Raw genomic sequence first — 15,987 nt, forward strand, 5'->3', positions numbered from 1 at the left:
TACATTGCAAAATCTAGATGTTGTGGGAGCTAAGAAAAAACAAGCAAAGGAACATGAGCAAAGAAGGTATCATAGGCATAAGAATTCCATAGTGTGCACTCTTGGAAAACAAAAGGAAATACAGGTTTTCCTTCTATCCATTGTTCTTTGTCTCCACTCCCCCCACCAGCTATGAATAATTTTAAATATTTATGCAAATAAACTCACACTCAACACTGGATGCTTTTTTCTACCTTGAAAGGTATAGAATGGAAAAAGGAGAATAAGTGAAGGCCCACTCCTATCAGCCTAGAAATGGTTGGCACAGCCCTCCAGATTAAAGGACATGCTGCTCAGGTCTGACTAGCCCCTGTACAAGCATGTTCTAGTAGCACACGAAGGGTAACAAAAACATCTGTGAGATCTATTCTTCTTTTCCTGGAATAGCCTATCCTTTCACATTACTATAGGAAATGGCTTTGGATGTAAGACAAACGGGATTTGTCAAAAATAATAAATGTCAAATTTGCACTTATTCAAGGGCATCTTGAATTTACATCCCTGTCTCAGGGAGATGTTGGCAAGATAAGAAGGAAAATTAACTTAAAAATATAAAACATTTTCCCTAATGTCTTGGCTTAAGAAAGTTGTAAAATGAGGAAACTCCTCTGGGAAGAAACCTGGAAGCCAAGGACAGAAGTTTGAAGCCTTAGACTCTGCTTCACAGAGCAGGAAGAATCTTTTCTCAAGACTTTTCTGTGATCAGTTAAACTAGTCTTTGCACTAGCTGTTTCCTTTTTTTAGGACAGATATGTGGGACGATAAATTTATATGTCCTTGTATCCCTTTCTCTCTCTCTTTGTTAGCACTTGTGGGACTTCTGTCTCAGCATTTAGCATCCCCTTTTAAATCACCTACACAGAGATTTAACTGTAATATATATCTAGTTGGGGGTTAGAGATATTATGAGGTTGTAAATATTGTAATGAGATTTACAAAAAAAAGTATTATAATAATAATAGTGCATTCTCCATATAGTTAATTTCAGAACAGCTGCTGATATTAATATCATTTACAGAATCATTACATAGATTTGTAATGAGCATTATTGAAATAAGTGAAGGTTTTATGAAAAATAAACCTAATGCTTCAAATAAGAAGAGTTTTAATCACAAAAATAAGAAGAGGTTTAATCACAAAGCCTGTTTGGACTTGCGAATCAGAATCATGTACAGAAGACTAGGCAACAATGCTGCTTAATCAATGCATCTATCAAACTGAGGGAAATTCTATGTTTAAACAAAGTCGTTTGCGTGTCTGCTGTATTCCTCCACTTGAGTTTGGCTCAAGAGAATCCATCACATCTCTCCTAACTATACATATGATATGACCCAAGGAAGATGACTACTACTTGTCTATCTGCCCATATGACCAAAGACAGATGTTCTTATTTCTGTTCCCTTTTGCTAACTCTTATAATCAGATTTTGACATACACTGACCTGCAGTAATCCTTGTGGTTTTTTACTTAATTGACTTTACAGTCTTCAGAATATGGTGTGTCATGAAGAGATTGAGATATATTATCTGAGGTGCCCATCCATTTCTATGAGATTGTGTTGTGACCTGGCCCACTGGTGGTTGTAGTTTTCCACTGCAGTTTTTTGGCACAGACTCATTCCTAAAAGAATGTTGTGGTTTTTGTGCATGTGAGTTGAAAAAGAGCAAAGTGGGCGGGAAAAAGATCAATTGAGTTTCACCACCCCCAGTATCAGGGGAATCTTCAGGCCTGTTACATATTCAAGACTTAACATAGAAACACAATTCATGAGACAAATCTTTCTTTTATCATAGAATCAACTTTCCTTCTTGAGACACATCCCTGGAATGGAATGGTAGGGTTTTGCCATCCCCTGCTGTAAATCGTCAGGACTCATAATGCGCAGAATTTAGAGTTCACGGTTGTTCAACTTTCAGATAATGTGACCTTGGTGAAGTTAGATGAAAGTGACTGGAATTATAGGTGCACTTCCAAAGGGGAAATGCTAGTAAGCCTTTAATTTCCGTGAGAGAGGAAGATGGGATCCTATCTGGCTTTTGGAAGGTAGTATGTGTGATTGATTTTCTCCCAGGTTTTGAAGTTCCCATAGAGATATCACTGGACATTTTCTGCTCGGTGGCATGGAAGTGTTTTTAAATCCAAATAATGCTGGGAATATTTAAGAGCATGCTTATCTGGCAAAGGAGAGAGCTCTGCGACACATCAAAACAGGGCCTGGCAACCTTTTCCCTGGCATGGGTGTGTGCTGCTGGGTGAACCCAGGCTGATCAAACCACTGCATCCAGCAGCTGCTGGTTACGGTGCTTTTTGTCATCATGGCTCGTCATGTGGTGTTTATGAGAAGGCTGGCTACGTCGAAAGGGGCACAACAGCTAGAGCAATTAGTGAATTCAGGATACAGAGCCATACAGCTTATATTTAAAGTCAGGTGTGTTTTGCAAAGGATAAAGACCTTTGTGGAGCACAGCAGACCTGTCATTCAGTCTTATCGCTTCTTAAATTCCTCTCCTCACCCCCACCCCCGTGCCCCAGGCCCACATCTCATATGTCTGCATGGCCCTGGTGGACCTTAGTTCTCTCCTTGCCGCCCCAGCGTCTGCTCTAATACAGCCCGCACTTTCCTATCTAATATGTTGATAAAATGCTACCAAGTTTAGTTTTCACACAGACTACTGAAGTTAATCCACAAGACCCTTCTTCAGCTCTTTCCTGCCTTGAATTTCAGTGTAAATTCTCAGCTGGCTGACAATTTGAGGTCTCTAACTCCCATTCACAGCCATCCTTGGCTGCTCCCTTCCATGTCCCTTCCATTGGCATGCAGTGTGCCTCTCAGCCCCTGCATTAGGCTGGCATATTCCTGACCCTGAGCTTTTGCTCTTGACATTCTCAATATTCAGTTGCCTGCTTAGCTCTCAAAAAAAAAAAAAAATCTATATTTTCCAGAATGTTGTTTTAATTCAATTAGAATTATTTCTCTAGCTTTTAGAATCAGCTCATTTACTGAGGATTTAATTATCCCAGGCACTCTGCATTTGGGAAATTCCACATGCATTTTTTCTTTGAGTATCTCAGCATCCCTTTAAGGTAGATGTTATCATCTTCGGTTTGCAGATGAGGAAACTGAGGCTCAGGTAACTTAATTTGCTTTTCCAGACCCGTCTGGCTAATGAAAGGCAGAGCTGGAAATGAAACACGAATTTCCTTCCTCCAGTGTTCTTTCCACTGTTTCCAGTTTACCACAACTGCTCATACAGTTACTATGGTTGTTGTTACCGGTTGGTTGCTCACTGGTGTCTTGAATTTGTTCTATTGTACCGATTTGGAGGGAGAGATAGGACATCCTTTATTTCTTTGATGTTTTGCAATGACTGCTACAGGACTCTGGAAATAGAAAGTGATCGAGGAATGGAAGCTGACTGATCCATCTATTTGCCACAATACATAGGTCTTTGCCTTTGAGGCACTTTGCATTTATTTCTGGCAGAAGTTTCAACAAGAGTCCCATGGACTGGCGTGCATGGGAGCAAATCCCTGGCATGTAGAAGCAGCAAGCATGGCTGGTAATCAAGTCACCAACAAAACCAGGTCAGCCAGTTCCTCAGCAACGTTCTGCCACCCCCAGAAATGTGACCTGGCATCACAGGCATTTGCTGTGTATAGATCATCCAGGGCTCTGTGCGATTCCTCTCTCTGGTGGCCCTGAGCAATTATACGCACTCGTTTCATAATATTAATGAAGAAGTTGAGTAGCCACTGCTATGAAAAAAAGGATTGTTTGATCTCACTGGGGTGCCAGGTGCCATACCAAACCTGGTGTGTCATGCCCTCCTGACGTGATCACGTGATCACCGTGGTCTTTGTGGCTCCGCAGGTGTCTGAGGCCTACAAGCTGTGGGTCATACCATGAATAGGAAAAGTCCAACCTGGCTGGTGCTGGCTGGTTTGCTGTTTTCTCTGGTTGGACACGTGTCTGTCGTGAATCAACACAGGGAACACCCAGTTAGTATTTCTGTACTGTTCCTCCTGACAATCCTTACTTATTGAAACTTTCTATGGGTGAATGATGAGGAAATGGTTGCATATTACTGTCCCCAGGGGAACAATTAGGCAATCAAGACTGTAAAAGGTAAGACAAGAAAGTCATGTAGGATTGAAATCCTGGATATGAAGCTTCCAGTATTTTCTTCCTTCTTCATGTCTAGAGACATCTTTCAGGGTCAAATGAGAAGGAGACTCTCCCATTTAGGCAAGGACAACTTCTGGGTGCCTCAGGCTGGGAGTGGATGACAGGTACCTGCTGAACAGCTGTCCTGACAGAGCACCAGAGTGGAGCGGTCAGGAGCACGGACACTTGGGGCAAAACTGCCTGGGTCTGAGTCCCCTTTCTGCCGCGTCCCTGCTGTGCGATCCTGGAAGGGGCCTTAGCCTCTCATTCATAAATAGGATATTTGGTTGTTCATAGTAGGATATTAGAATGATGCCTAATTCCCAAAGCTGTTATCAGCATTGGATGAGTATAATAATATAAAGTATGCAGACCAGCATCTGGTACTCAGTAAGTGCTATGTAAGTGTTTAAGTTAAAAAAAAAAAAATTAAAAGAAAAGAAAGGAACAACATGCTTCTCTCTTCAATGCCTTCACTCCCATGCCTCTGATAATCTTCATGGAAAAAAACAGCCTCTTTCTTATCACAATTATCTTTACTCTTTAAACAACAACAGTGTTTCTAGTTGGACACAAATCGTAATCAAAATGTGAAATGTTCCCACTAGAATCCTCATTACCCAATCTCTAGAGCTCTTTTGGGGTCATGAAAGTATGACTTTTATCCCAACCCAGTGTAAAGATAAGAAGAAATCAGAGCTTGGAGCATATTCTACAGAAACATTCACGGCAAGGATAGGAATATGATTCTACTTACAAATGTGTATTTAAAGTGATTTGATTTACTGAACTTTTTCCTCATTTTTCAGCTACCACCACACAATCAAAGTGGAATGACTACTTCTCTCTGTGCCCCAAGAAATATGAGCATTACTGCATCAATGGGAGATGTCGCTTCGTGGTGGCCCTGCAGACGCCCTCATGCCTGTAAGTGGAGTGCCCTGAGCCAGCAAGCAAAGGGGTGCAGAATGGTGCTGGCCTGAGACTCAGCAGGACTGGAAAGTCTGAGCTAATGAAGCCATCTGAAGCCATCTGTCAGGACATAGATCCCCTGGTCCTGCCCCAGCACTTTTTAGGGGCTGCTTCGGCAGCTCTTTCACAGAACTGACGCACATCCCAGAGTCCAGATTTGGTTGCAAGCCCAGCTGTGTCCTCTGCTCCCTTATGCAAGCAAAACTGTTTCTGCCCAGCGTTAAAGATACTTTTAGAAGCTCAATTCATCTCCCATGTGGTTCAAATGGAAAGGAATTCTTTTGGCATTTGTTGTGTGGTTTGTAATTAATTTAAATATGAAGGATTTTCTGCCAAATTAAAAGTTCCTTTTGCAGGCATCAATTAAACGCAAAGAAACCAGTCCTATTTATAAATAGAGATTTGTGACTTTGTTTATTAGAGCAGGGAATTGGGAGAAAAGTTCTCTTAACTCATAGTAGATTAAGAGTCCAAGTTCCATTTTACTCAGGCACAAACAATCTTTTTGCATATTTTAAATATTCATTTTCTTTTATAGAGATGTCCCTCCAAAGTGCTCTGAGACCTTACCTCATAGAGGAGCAAAGCGATTTTCAAAGTATAATTTTGACCTAAAGTTCAGAGAATTATTACATTTGGTGTAGTAATAACCCCAGTACTCATTTACACATTTTTAAAATAAGTATCTCAGAACAGTGGCTCAAAACCTTAATTTAGTGGAAAGTTTAAAAATCATGGACTTCTTTAAAATTTAATTATATTTAAATTTAATTAAAAAATAAACATACGTGGATAAAACATAGAGGGGACTAAGAATTATTAATGTAAGGAAAATGTGCCTCAGTGTGTGTTGAGAAAGAACTAATTTTTAAAAAAATTTCATTTATTTGCTCACTGGCTTGGGAGAACATATTGAGTTTTTAAAATATGAATGCCCTTTAACCTAGTACATTTTTCTAACTGGTCCCCATGTCTGTAGATTTATTGTTCTTTAACACTGCTGCTTTCTAAAATGAAAACCACAGTGTAATCTACCTGCCTGAGATCAATACGCAGCCTGTCCCCTTCAATCTGAGGTGAAAACTTACTTCCTTGGCCTCCATAGCTCCTGGGATCCTGGCTTCACTTTCTACCCACATCTCTTATTACAGTCCCAAATGTTCCTCTAAAGCCTACGTTTCTTTGCATGTTTATCACTCAACCTCTTCTCATAGTCTGCAAAGCTTACTCTTACTGGTGTTTCACGATGCGACTCAAACATCCCCTCTCCCTGGACCCCTGCATTAACTTCCCTCTTCTCACACACATACCAGTGTGAGTCAGGTGTCCTTTCTCTGTGACCTCGTCCCACTTCTATGACAACACATTTCCCCTGCAGAGCAAACGTCTCTTTCTTTGAATGTCCCTTCTGTGACTGTGCAGGTGGATAGGGCAGGGCTCACGGTTTCTCCATTTTTGTGTGCCAGTGCCAAGTCCAGTGCCTGAATTTACTGGGTGCTCAAGAAATGACTGGTGAATAAGTGACTAAGTCCCTCTATCACGGTCTAGCTAATGCTATGCTAAGTTTCAAAAGCAAGGCTTCAATCTGAACCAGGAACACCTTCTTAGGGCGGGAATGATACAGAATCAACGGGAAAAGCACAAGGGTCAGGACACAGATTTTGGAATCAGATAGACGTAAGTTAAGATTTTGTTTCCACCAATTATAAGCAGTGTGAACAATGGGTCAGTTACCTTTCTGGAGCATAATAGCTTCCTCTCAAGTGTTAAAAATGTTGCAAAATAAATATATTAAGCAAAAATACTTATCATGGTACCCAGCATAGAGTAGGTGTTCCATAAAATGTACATGAGGTGAGTGGGAGATACTGAACCTAGGCTTGACCTCTAGTTGCCTTGGTGTAGCCCGGATTCAGTCAAAACTGTCCTGCCCGTGTCCTGTGCTGTCCTCGGAACCAGACATATCTCCTTCTTCTTGGCATCACAGGAGTTTGTGGGTTCCTGTTACTACATTAAAAAATAGAGTAGTTTCAAATGACTCCAATCCTGCATTAATCTTCTCAGTATGTTCTTAAAATGGAGATGATTTGTTTCCAGATGAATAATTTTTATTTATTTATGCAGCACAGTTCATTTAATCTTTTTTTTTTCTTTTTTCTTTTTTAAGGAAGGCACAGCTCACAGGGTCCCATGCCCACAGAGGATCGAATCAGTAACCTTGGTGCTACCAGCACCTCGCTCTAACCAACTGAGCTAACTGGCCACCCCTAGCACAGTTCACTTAAGCGGGGTTACGTGTGGTTGGGGTATGAAGTTGGGAACCAAACTTCTTTCATTTGAATCCTAGCCCCACTCACTTAATTTCTCTAGACTTCAGTTTCTCCATCTTTAAAATTGGTTACTAATAGCACCCATCTAAATGGTCATTCTAAGAATTAATTAACACATAAATTTCTTAGAACCCTGTCTGGTGATTATTTCAGAAAAGTGATCCCAAGTCCGATTTTGCAGAGTCCTCAACATTCCTGGGCATCTTTAAAAATTATTTTAAATTATTTTAAAAAATATTTTAAATTATTTTATGAAGTGTTTGTTAAATAAAAATCATTTATTCAGTTATTCAGCATTTAATAAACGTCTACTAGGATCTTGCACAATTTGCCTCATTCTCTCTCACTGTAATGGCCATCAGCTGGTGGGTTATTGATGTGATGAGAAGTGAAGTAACGTGAGAGCCTCTATAACCGGCTATGTTAAGGTTTTTCACCTTCTAGTGTGGCTCCTTGGATATTATCTTGCAAGAAGTACTGCTTAGTAAAATTCAATTAAAGCCTGGTTAAACCACTGAATCCGGAGCTTATAATTAGTAAAACATTCTAAAATAACAGAAGTAATTGCTGTGTATTTTATGAGCAAAGTTATTGTTTTAAAATGCCACACTAAATTTGTAAGAGCTAATATTTAATCCAATATTTTAATCCAATATTTAAGCTAATTGGATGAGACCGTATTTGTAAGGTTTTAATTATGACCTAAAAAAAAAGACTCAAAAAAAATCTTCAATTAAATATTTAAATATTTAATCCAATATTTAAGCTAATTGGATGAGACCGTATTTGTAAGGTTTTAATTATGACCTAAAAAAAAAAAGACTCAAAAAAAAAAATCTTCATTCTAAGTATGCAATTAAAAGTAATTTTTTTCCCCAGTTCCATCCTATGTGCAGGAGATTTTGGTATTTCAAGATATTCTTAAGCATTCTTCCCGTTATTTAACCTTGAAATGAAAATACCTAGCTCACTTTCAGGAAGTCATTCTTCAAATACATCCTGGGGTCCTTTTGCAGTAGATGGCAACAGGTTTCTTTTCTCCTTCTCTTGCATTGACCTTTACCTTTCAATTTATGGTTGTGACTGAGCTTGTTTCTTTTGTTTCTGAAGCATTGTATCAGCTACAATATTGGCATTAAGGGATTTCCTTTCTTGAGAAATATAGGCTTTGTGGGAATTAACTGCCTAGGCTCTTGTAAGACATAAACTATAGAAAGCCTGGCAATTAATTCTTTCTTTAAAAAAAAAATGAAACAAAACAAAACAAGAAGAGATTGCACACAAATCTTTTCAGAAGCAGAATTTCCTTTTTTTGAGATTTAAATAATTATGTGTATGACCAATATCTCTTGGTGTTTTGAATGAATCTGAGGAGGAAAAAAAGGGAAATATCTGTAGGTGATATTGCAACATATACATTTGGTTTTAAATGTTCCCAAACTTCTTATGTACCTTTTAAGCATTGACACAATTCAGAGAATACTGTAGAGAGTCTCCAAATCATTGAGCCTTGAGCTCCTTGAGTGTTGTTCAGTCTTGGCTGGTCAAATGGATTTTTAACTGTAACCTGAGACTTCCTAAGACTGTATTGCTAGAGAGTGGAGGGAATGAGGGAAGAGTTCCCCATTGGAAGAACTTTTGGTTTCTGGTCACTGCACCGCTCCATGAAGACCGTGGAGAAAGGGAGGCCATTTAGAAGAGAGTAGAGGGAGTGGTGTCCAGATCTAAAATGTGGCCTTAGAGGATGAGAAAGAGGAAACAGAAACCTGAACCAAAGAGGATAAGACCTGTTGTGTTTTGGGGGATGTAGTTGGGGAGGTGGTGACTAGAATAGCAATAGAAGAGGGTATTACTTAATCTGTGACTCCTGTAAGCAGAATAAAGGATGAGTGGAAGTTATAGGGAGAAAGAAAGAGGGAAGGAGGGAGAAAGGCGGTGAGGGAAGGAGGGATGGAGGGAGAGAGACGAAAATGAATCCTGATGAATAACAATTATGGATCTTTCCATGTGTAGGCACCTATCTATGAACTTTCACACACATCACTTGTTTGATCATATAAAACAGTATAATTTTAAAATATAACAGGAGAACTTGGGCACACTGAAACTGTTCATAAGGCCCTCGATGAAGTGGGAAATCCTGGAGATTTTGAATTGCTTGTCCTGGATGTATAAGTGCTTGGGAATTTTATCATACCCTCTCTTTCAAACTCAGAATTTAAAATTTCAAACTAAATTTTAGCATATTGTCAAAATCCCTGTTTATTTAAATTAGATATATTGTTAATAATGTTCAAGTGATGACAGGTTTTCAGCAAAGAAAGAGAAATTACTCATGAACACAGTGGGGTACAGCTTTTTAAATTTTTTTAGGGGAATTGTGTCCTTTATTAATTCCAAGTAATGAAAACAATGTTAGTTTCTTCAAAAAGGAGATACTAGAGATTCTTAAAAATCTTCTTGCCTTTTTTTTTTTTTTTAATGTTGTTCTCTCCTTTTATTTTATTTTTCTAGTTGTGATGAGGGCTACGCTGGAGCAAGATGTGAGAGAGTTGACTTTTTTTACCTAAGAGAAGATACAGGACAAATTTTGGTGATTTGTTTGACAGCAGTTATGGTGACTTTGATCATTTTGGTGATTGTTGTCTGCATTTGTTGTCAGTAAGTATTTTTAAATTTAATTTTAAGTAAATCTGAGAAGTTATGTCTTGCTGACTCTTTTCTTTCTCTTTCCTTTCCTTCCCTCCTCCCTACCTTTTCTCTTTCCTTTTTGCTTTGATTTAAATAAATCACTCTTCCAGGTTTGCCATCGTTTATATTGAAGTATTTATTATAATAAAACCCATGATACATGATATTTGTTGTTTTAGTGAGCACAATTATTATAATTTAAAATAAAATTTGTATAAATCTCCTAATTTATAAAAAGCCAATTATTTAGTCCTAAAGTCAGTCATATTTTATGTCATTTTGTTTGTAGGCTAAATGAGACTTTTATTTCCTCAAGCTATACTATGACACAGTAACTTTGAAAGATAGAAGCAAACAAACAAAACATGTTTTTCCTTGGCCATGTTAAAAATAATAAATTTCATATACAAAAGATATTTACACTCTTTTTCTTGTCTTTTACTTTTCATTATATACCATAATTTTGGGACTCAAGAAACACCTTGCTTTTTCTCTGAGACAGAATGGCTTGGTACAATTCTGAAGTTAGTTTTTTTGGGAAACCCATGAAATTGTTTATAAGACCAAGATTCCAGGTAGCATGCTAAAAGGGCACTTTCTTCAAGTGCTATTTTCTCGTCTTGAGAAGCGAGTGCAGCCTCCTAAACTGTTCCAATTGATTCTGGGCTGTGGTACAGACCAGAAGAGGGCGTCTCATGATTCCTTTCTCCACAGCCTTCAAGGGAGAAAAACACTAGAGGAGCTTCTGGGAGTCTGATTTTTGTCCCAGCTCTGCCATTGAATACCTCTGAGACTTAGCACAAGTTTTTTAATATCTTTACATTTCATTTTATTTTCTGTAAAATGTAAGGATTAAACCAGATAATCTGATTCCTTTTAACTATAAAATTAAAAGATATATATATATGTATATATATATACATATATATATATATATATATATGTATATATATATATATTTTACCTACTCTGTGGCTGAAGGGAGTTTTTATAATGCCAGGTTTGGGCCAGAGCATCCTTTGGGCCAAGCTGGGAAATGGCCTATTTTATTACATTTATTTTGAATCATACTTTGAGAAACTGGACTGCAGTCCAGATATCTAACACATTTCTTAATGTATTTGACTGTTTAATTAACACAAACAGAGGCTCTCTTTGTTTTCTTATGTTTGTTCTCATATTGTATTATATCTTGTTTATGCACTAAATAATGCTTCTCAGTCTAGTTCTAGAATAACTTGGCTTGAAAAGTGTTCTTGTGCTAACCAAGCTCCATCAACAATCAGGTACCATATTCTTTCTATTTAGATATAACTGCACTCCATCCAGACTACTGCCTATCGTAGCTATCATTGGAGCCTAGATAAAGAGATGGTTTAAGAGAGAACCTCCAATATTTAAGGAAAGAAGTACCCTATGCATTTCTAACAGTCTAGAAATAAGATCATAGACTCTCTTGATGATTAATTTTGTGTTTGCACGAACTGCCAGGCTCATGCTAATTTCTAACACTGTTTTCCAAGTCCTCTTCGAAAGAAGAAGAAAGAAGAAATGGCAAATCTGGGTAAAGATCTAACTCCTGCAAATGAAGATACTCAAGAGACTAGCATTGCTTAATGGTGAGTGTGATAAATTTGGTAGATAGGAAACTATTCAGGTGACTTTTACCTGGTGAAACAGAGCTTCACTGCATCTAGTAAATCATTGACTGGAGTTTGATTACGTTTAAAACCATCTAAAAATAAATTGACTTTTTAAATAGACTTTGAAACCAAATAAAAAACTTTCTCACATCTTTCTTGCATATTATCCTAGTGACAGGCATGTGGGAGAGTGGACTTCTATATACTTTTTCTAATGTACCCACATCAATTGGCTTTCTAATTTTGCACAGTTGTGGTAGTTATTTTATGATTTTTTTCTTCCTTATTTTTGGACACAAAGAAGAGGTATTTTAGTTGAGACATCTCACATTGAAAGGAAATAACAATCATAATGTGGTAGTAATAACTTCATTTATGGAGCATTTTTCATATGCCAAATGCTGTTCTAAGCTCTTTAACTGTTGTATCAGTTTGGATCCGAGCAGGAATCACAAATCCTCTGGGATGATCCAATAAAGAGATTCTGATGGAGGGACCTGGGTGTGGGTCATGGTTAAGGGAACCCAGAGGAAGGTGGTAGCTCCCAGAGTCTAACAATGGCAGGAGGCTGTTCCCTTCTCCTGTGTGATAGGGCTGGGGGAGTGTTCCTTTGCCATTGAGAGGGGGGCTGCCAGAGAGCCCACCAGGTAGAAGCCATAGCTGTGGATGAAAATAGCCACTGCTGGACTAAACAAGTAGGAAGGCAGGAAATGGAGGAAAATACCCTCCATTTTTATTCCTTTTGCCTTCAAATCTTCAGGTAACTCAGAGGGCATGGGAGCCCTTGTGATGCAATCTGTAGGCAACCTCCTAGAGGGCACAGCAGGAAAGAGAAGAGGCTCCAAGCCTCTGTTTGAGAAGAGGCTCAAACAGCATAGCCAGCATCATCAACTAGGGTCATTTTGGCTGTAATAGCATCAGACACAACCAAACTGTATAAAGTGAAGGAAGTGTTTTGGTTTACATGGACTGGTAGTCCACAGGGAATGTAGTTTGCACACTTGGTTGAACCAGAAACTCCCACGGAGGGAAATATTATTCCTCTCTTTCTTCTCACTGTCTGAAGAGGTGGTTTTGTCCTTGGCTAGTTCCGCTTAGGTCATAGCAGAGGCCCGTAGCAGTCAGGGCCACATGCTCCCTTGTAGACATCCGGCAAGAGAGAGGTGGTGACTTTCTATAACTCTCCCAGCAGCACAAAGAATGGCCTTTCCCAGAAACTCCCAGCAGATTAATGGGGTGTAACAACTAAAAATAAAAATGCTGGCTTTAGATTTTGTTTGTAATTGTATAGTACATTTCTTTTAAATGGCTTGCTCTTTTTTTTTCCCCCTTTTCCTCCAGTCTATGAAGATACCACCAGGCTGGTGGCAAGCTACAAAATGCCTTGCTCATTTGAAAAAGGACAGACTATGTCTCAGGAAAACAGCACAATGGATTTTAAATAATGTATTTACCTTTTGTTTGTAATAGTTTGTGTTATTTACTATTGTTTTTATAAAAATTAATAATAATAAATTTTATTATTGATTAGTAATTGGGAAACACCCAGTTAAGAAGGGAAATTTTAATAAACTTTCACTTAAGTTTTGCCACCTGGATTACTAGTCAAATAAAAAAGAAACGTAGGAAGGCATTTAGAACTTAGAAATTGAATGAATAATAAAACTACTATTTATCCAACACTAACCATGTGCTAAGAGTTTAAAATATATTATTTCCTTTAATCCTTTCAAGAGCCTTTGAGATATCGATTATAATCCTCATTTCCCGCATACAGAAACAGGCCCAAAGAAGTTAAATAATCTAACCCAGATTTACAGAGTTAGGAATTGGTGGAGCTAAAACTGGAACCAAGATTTACCCAAATTCAAAATTTACACAATTAACCATCATTTTTGTTGATCAGAGTTGGTATAATCTAACTCAATAGTTTAACCCAAGTCTTTCTACCGAACTGTGTTTTGCCATGACTCTGAGATGCTGGGGCCAGTTTCCTGCAGAAACTCTGCAGGGTTCTAAGTATGTTACTGTTACCACCATGTTTTCTGTATATATAAAGTCAATATAATTGACTCTTATTACATTTCTTTGCTCCTTTATAAATGCTCAGTGATATGAACAAATTCTTACATGAGAAAATCAAACAGATTTGCTCCCTAGCTAGAGGAATGAATAGAGATATGGAGAGTAAGTGACTGACAGTTTCGAAGCCCCAGGTAAGTTTATGCTTACTAAAGGATCGATAATAGCACTGAAAGAGGCTGTTGATCCCAGAGTCATGGTCAGTGACAGCACAGCAGAGCCCAGGCAGAGACTGGTTGTGACAGTATCTTCATTTATTTCTTCTAATAAGCAGTACCTGTGATTGCTCTCAGGTGAATACTGTTGCAATGAAATCATGACCATATATCTATTACTTGGGACCATCTTGCCAAATGCTCTTTAAACTCCATAGTATCATTAATAAGGACTCTTTAAAAACTGAAAAACCAAAATCTACATTTAGCTAATCTTCCATAAAATATGAAACTTTTCTACATTGTCTCAATTGGATCTTTTACAAAAACAAATGGAGGGTGTCCCCAAATTGCTACACTTTGGTTATTCTGCATGTCAGCCAAGCAGCTTCTTTCCAGAATCTATAAATTTTGCTTTACAGTGTAGACTCCATACACACAATGAAGTGGAGAATTCAGACAAAAGGTGAAGTTGTCCATCACCCATCACACATCATGTTTGGAGGGAGACTGAGACTGTGCTTCTGCATAACACAGATAAAGCTCTAATATCAATGAGAGCTAGGTCACACAACTGATGGTTTTCTAAACCTGTTTTTTTTTCTCTTGACTTAATACCTGTCTTTGAAACAGGATTATATACAACTGATTTGTGTTGTATATGGTTTATTTCGCAAAGTCTCCTAGACTCATTTCAGGCCCGTTCTCTTTCTCAGTCTTCTATGATATTCAGAGCCCTTGAAACAAACACTTATTTGAGCATTTAAATACAAAAAACAAACAAACAAGGTATAAGTTTTTTCTTTCCTGAACTGATGTTAGTTGACCAATGGAATCTCTTAAGACAATCCAGGCTGGGGAATTTTGTTTTGATCCTAGAATGTCAATGGTGTCTCTTGAAATTTGGTAGGTCTGATGTCAAGAAAGAACTTCAAAGATTTTCATAACGTTTCAATATGTATTTTGTAATTGTTTTGCATATACTGAATGATCTTGTTTATGTAAACTGTCAATATTATCATATAATAAAATTAATTTATTTTAATACAATGTATACATATATATGTATACATTACCTTTGTGTGTGTATATGTATATATGTATATACATATACACACACATATACCAGTGCATGATGAGATTGTGAACAATAGTTTCTTAAAGCAGAAATAACATCCTCTATGAAACAGAATATCAAACTATGGTTTTTACTTAGTGCTTCAATTGTATGAGAGGGACATTTCTAGCAATTCCATTTTCACATGTAGCCCCTCAAGATGATGACCGCAGGAAAGCGTGGAGAGGGAGAAGGCAGCTCAGCGAGCACTGACTGGGCATCTACTGTATTCTAGGCACCGTGCTACCCACTATGACAAATGCTAAGGAGAATGAAGATATGGTCCCTTAGGAAGCTTACATTTTAGCAGGAGAAACAGCAACTTACAAATCATTTAAATACAATTTGGTGCTCTGAGTAAGGCTGAAGGTATTATGGGATCAGAGAGGAGGATGACCAAGCCAGCTTGGGAGAAATCAGGGAAGACTCCTGAAGGAAATTACATATGAACTGGACTGGCTCTGAGAAATCAAGGTCTCTGCCCCAAATCTTGGATAAGGGCAGATATTTCTTGGATCCTTGTCAAAATCTACAGAATTTATCTTAAATTCTATCAGTGGAGGCACCAGCAGATGTTGTTACAAGAGAATAAAAAAGAGAAGGGATCAGGGCTTCATACTTTATTCTAGAATGCCCTGGGTATGACGGGATAAAGTATATGGGCATGTGAGATGTTCCTGGTTCCAGTGATGTTACAGTATTAAGTGATGGGCAGAGATGGAGGAGAGCTTTTTATTTCTTTCCTGAAGTGGATTATTTGCGGCTTTCACATTTTCCACTTCATATAATGGCT

The 15,987-nt window shown here is 38.1% G+C and overlaps 1 protein-coding gene across 2 annotated transcripts in view; it reads left to right on the plus strand.

Annotated features, from left to right (window-relative positions):
• The window catches only part of BTC (betacellulin), a 40,659-nt gene extending 25,574 nt beyond the window's left edge, over positions 1-15,085 (plus strand). The window contains exons 2-5 of one of the 2 annotated variants that reach the window (XM_033105307.1): positions 5,014-5,131; positions 10,021-10,167; positions 11,721-11,816; positions 13,182-15,085. In XM_033105307.1, coding sequence (XP_032961198.1) covers positions 5,014-5,131; positions 10,021-10,167; positions 11,721-11,814 — 359 coding nt within the window. In that variant the 3' untranslated portion in view covers positions 11,815-11,816; positions 13,182-15,085. The remainder of the gene's footprint in view (positions 1-5,013; positions 5,132-10,020; positions 10,168-11,720; positions 11,817-13,181) is intronic. The other variant, XM_033105306.1, reaches the window with a different exon arrangement.
• The last annotated feature ends 902 nt before the right edge of the window (positions 15,086-15,987 follow it).

Source organism: Rhinolophus ferrumequinum, chromosome 5 (genome assembly GCF_004115265.2).
Source record: "Rhinolophus ferrumequinum isolate MPI-CBG mRhiFer1 chromosome 5, mRhiFer1_v1.p, whole genome shotgun sequence".
Lineage (NCBI taxonomy): Eukaryota > Metazoa > Chordata > Mammalia > Chiroptera > Rhinolophidae > Rhinolophus > Rhinolophus ferrumequinum.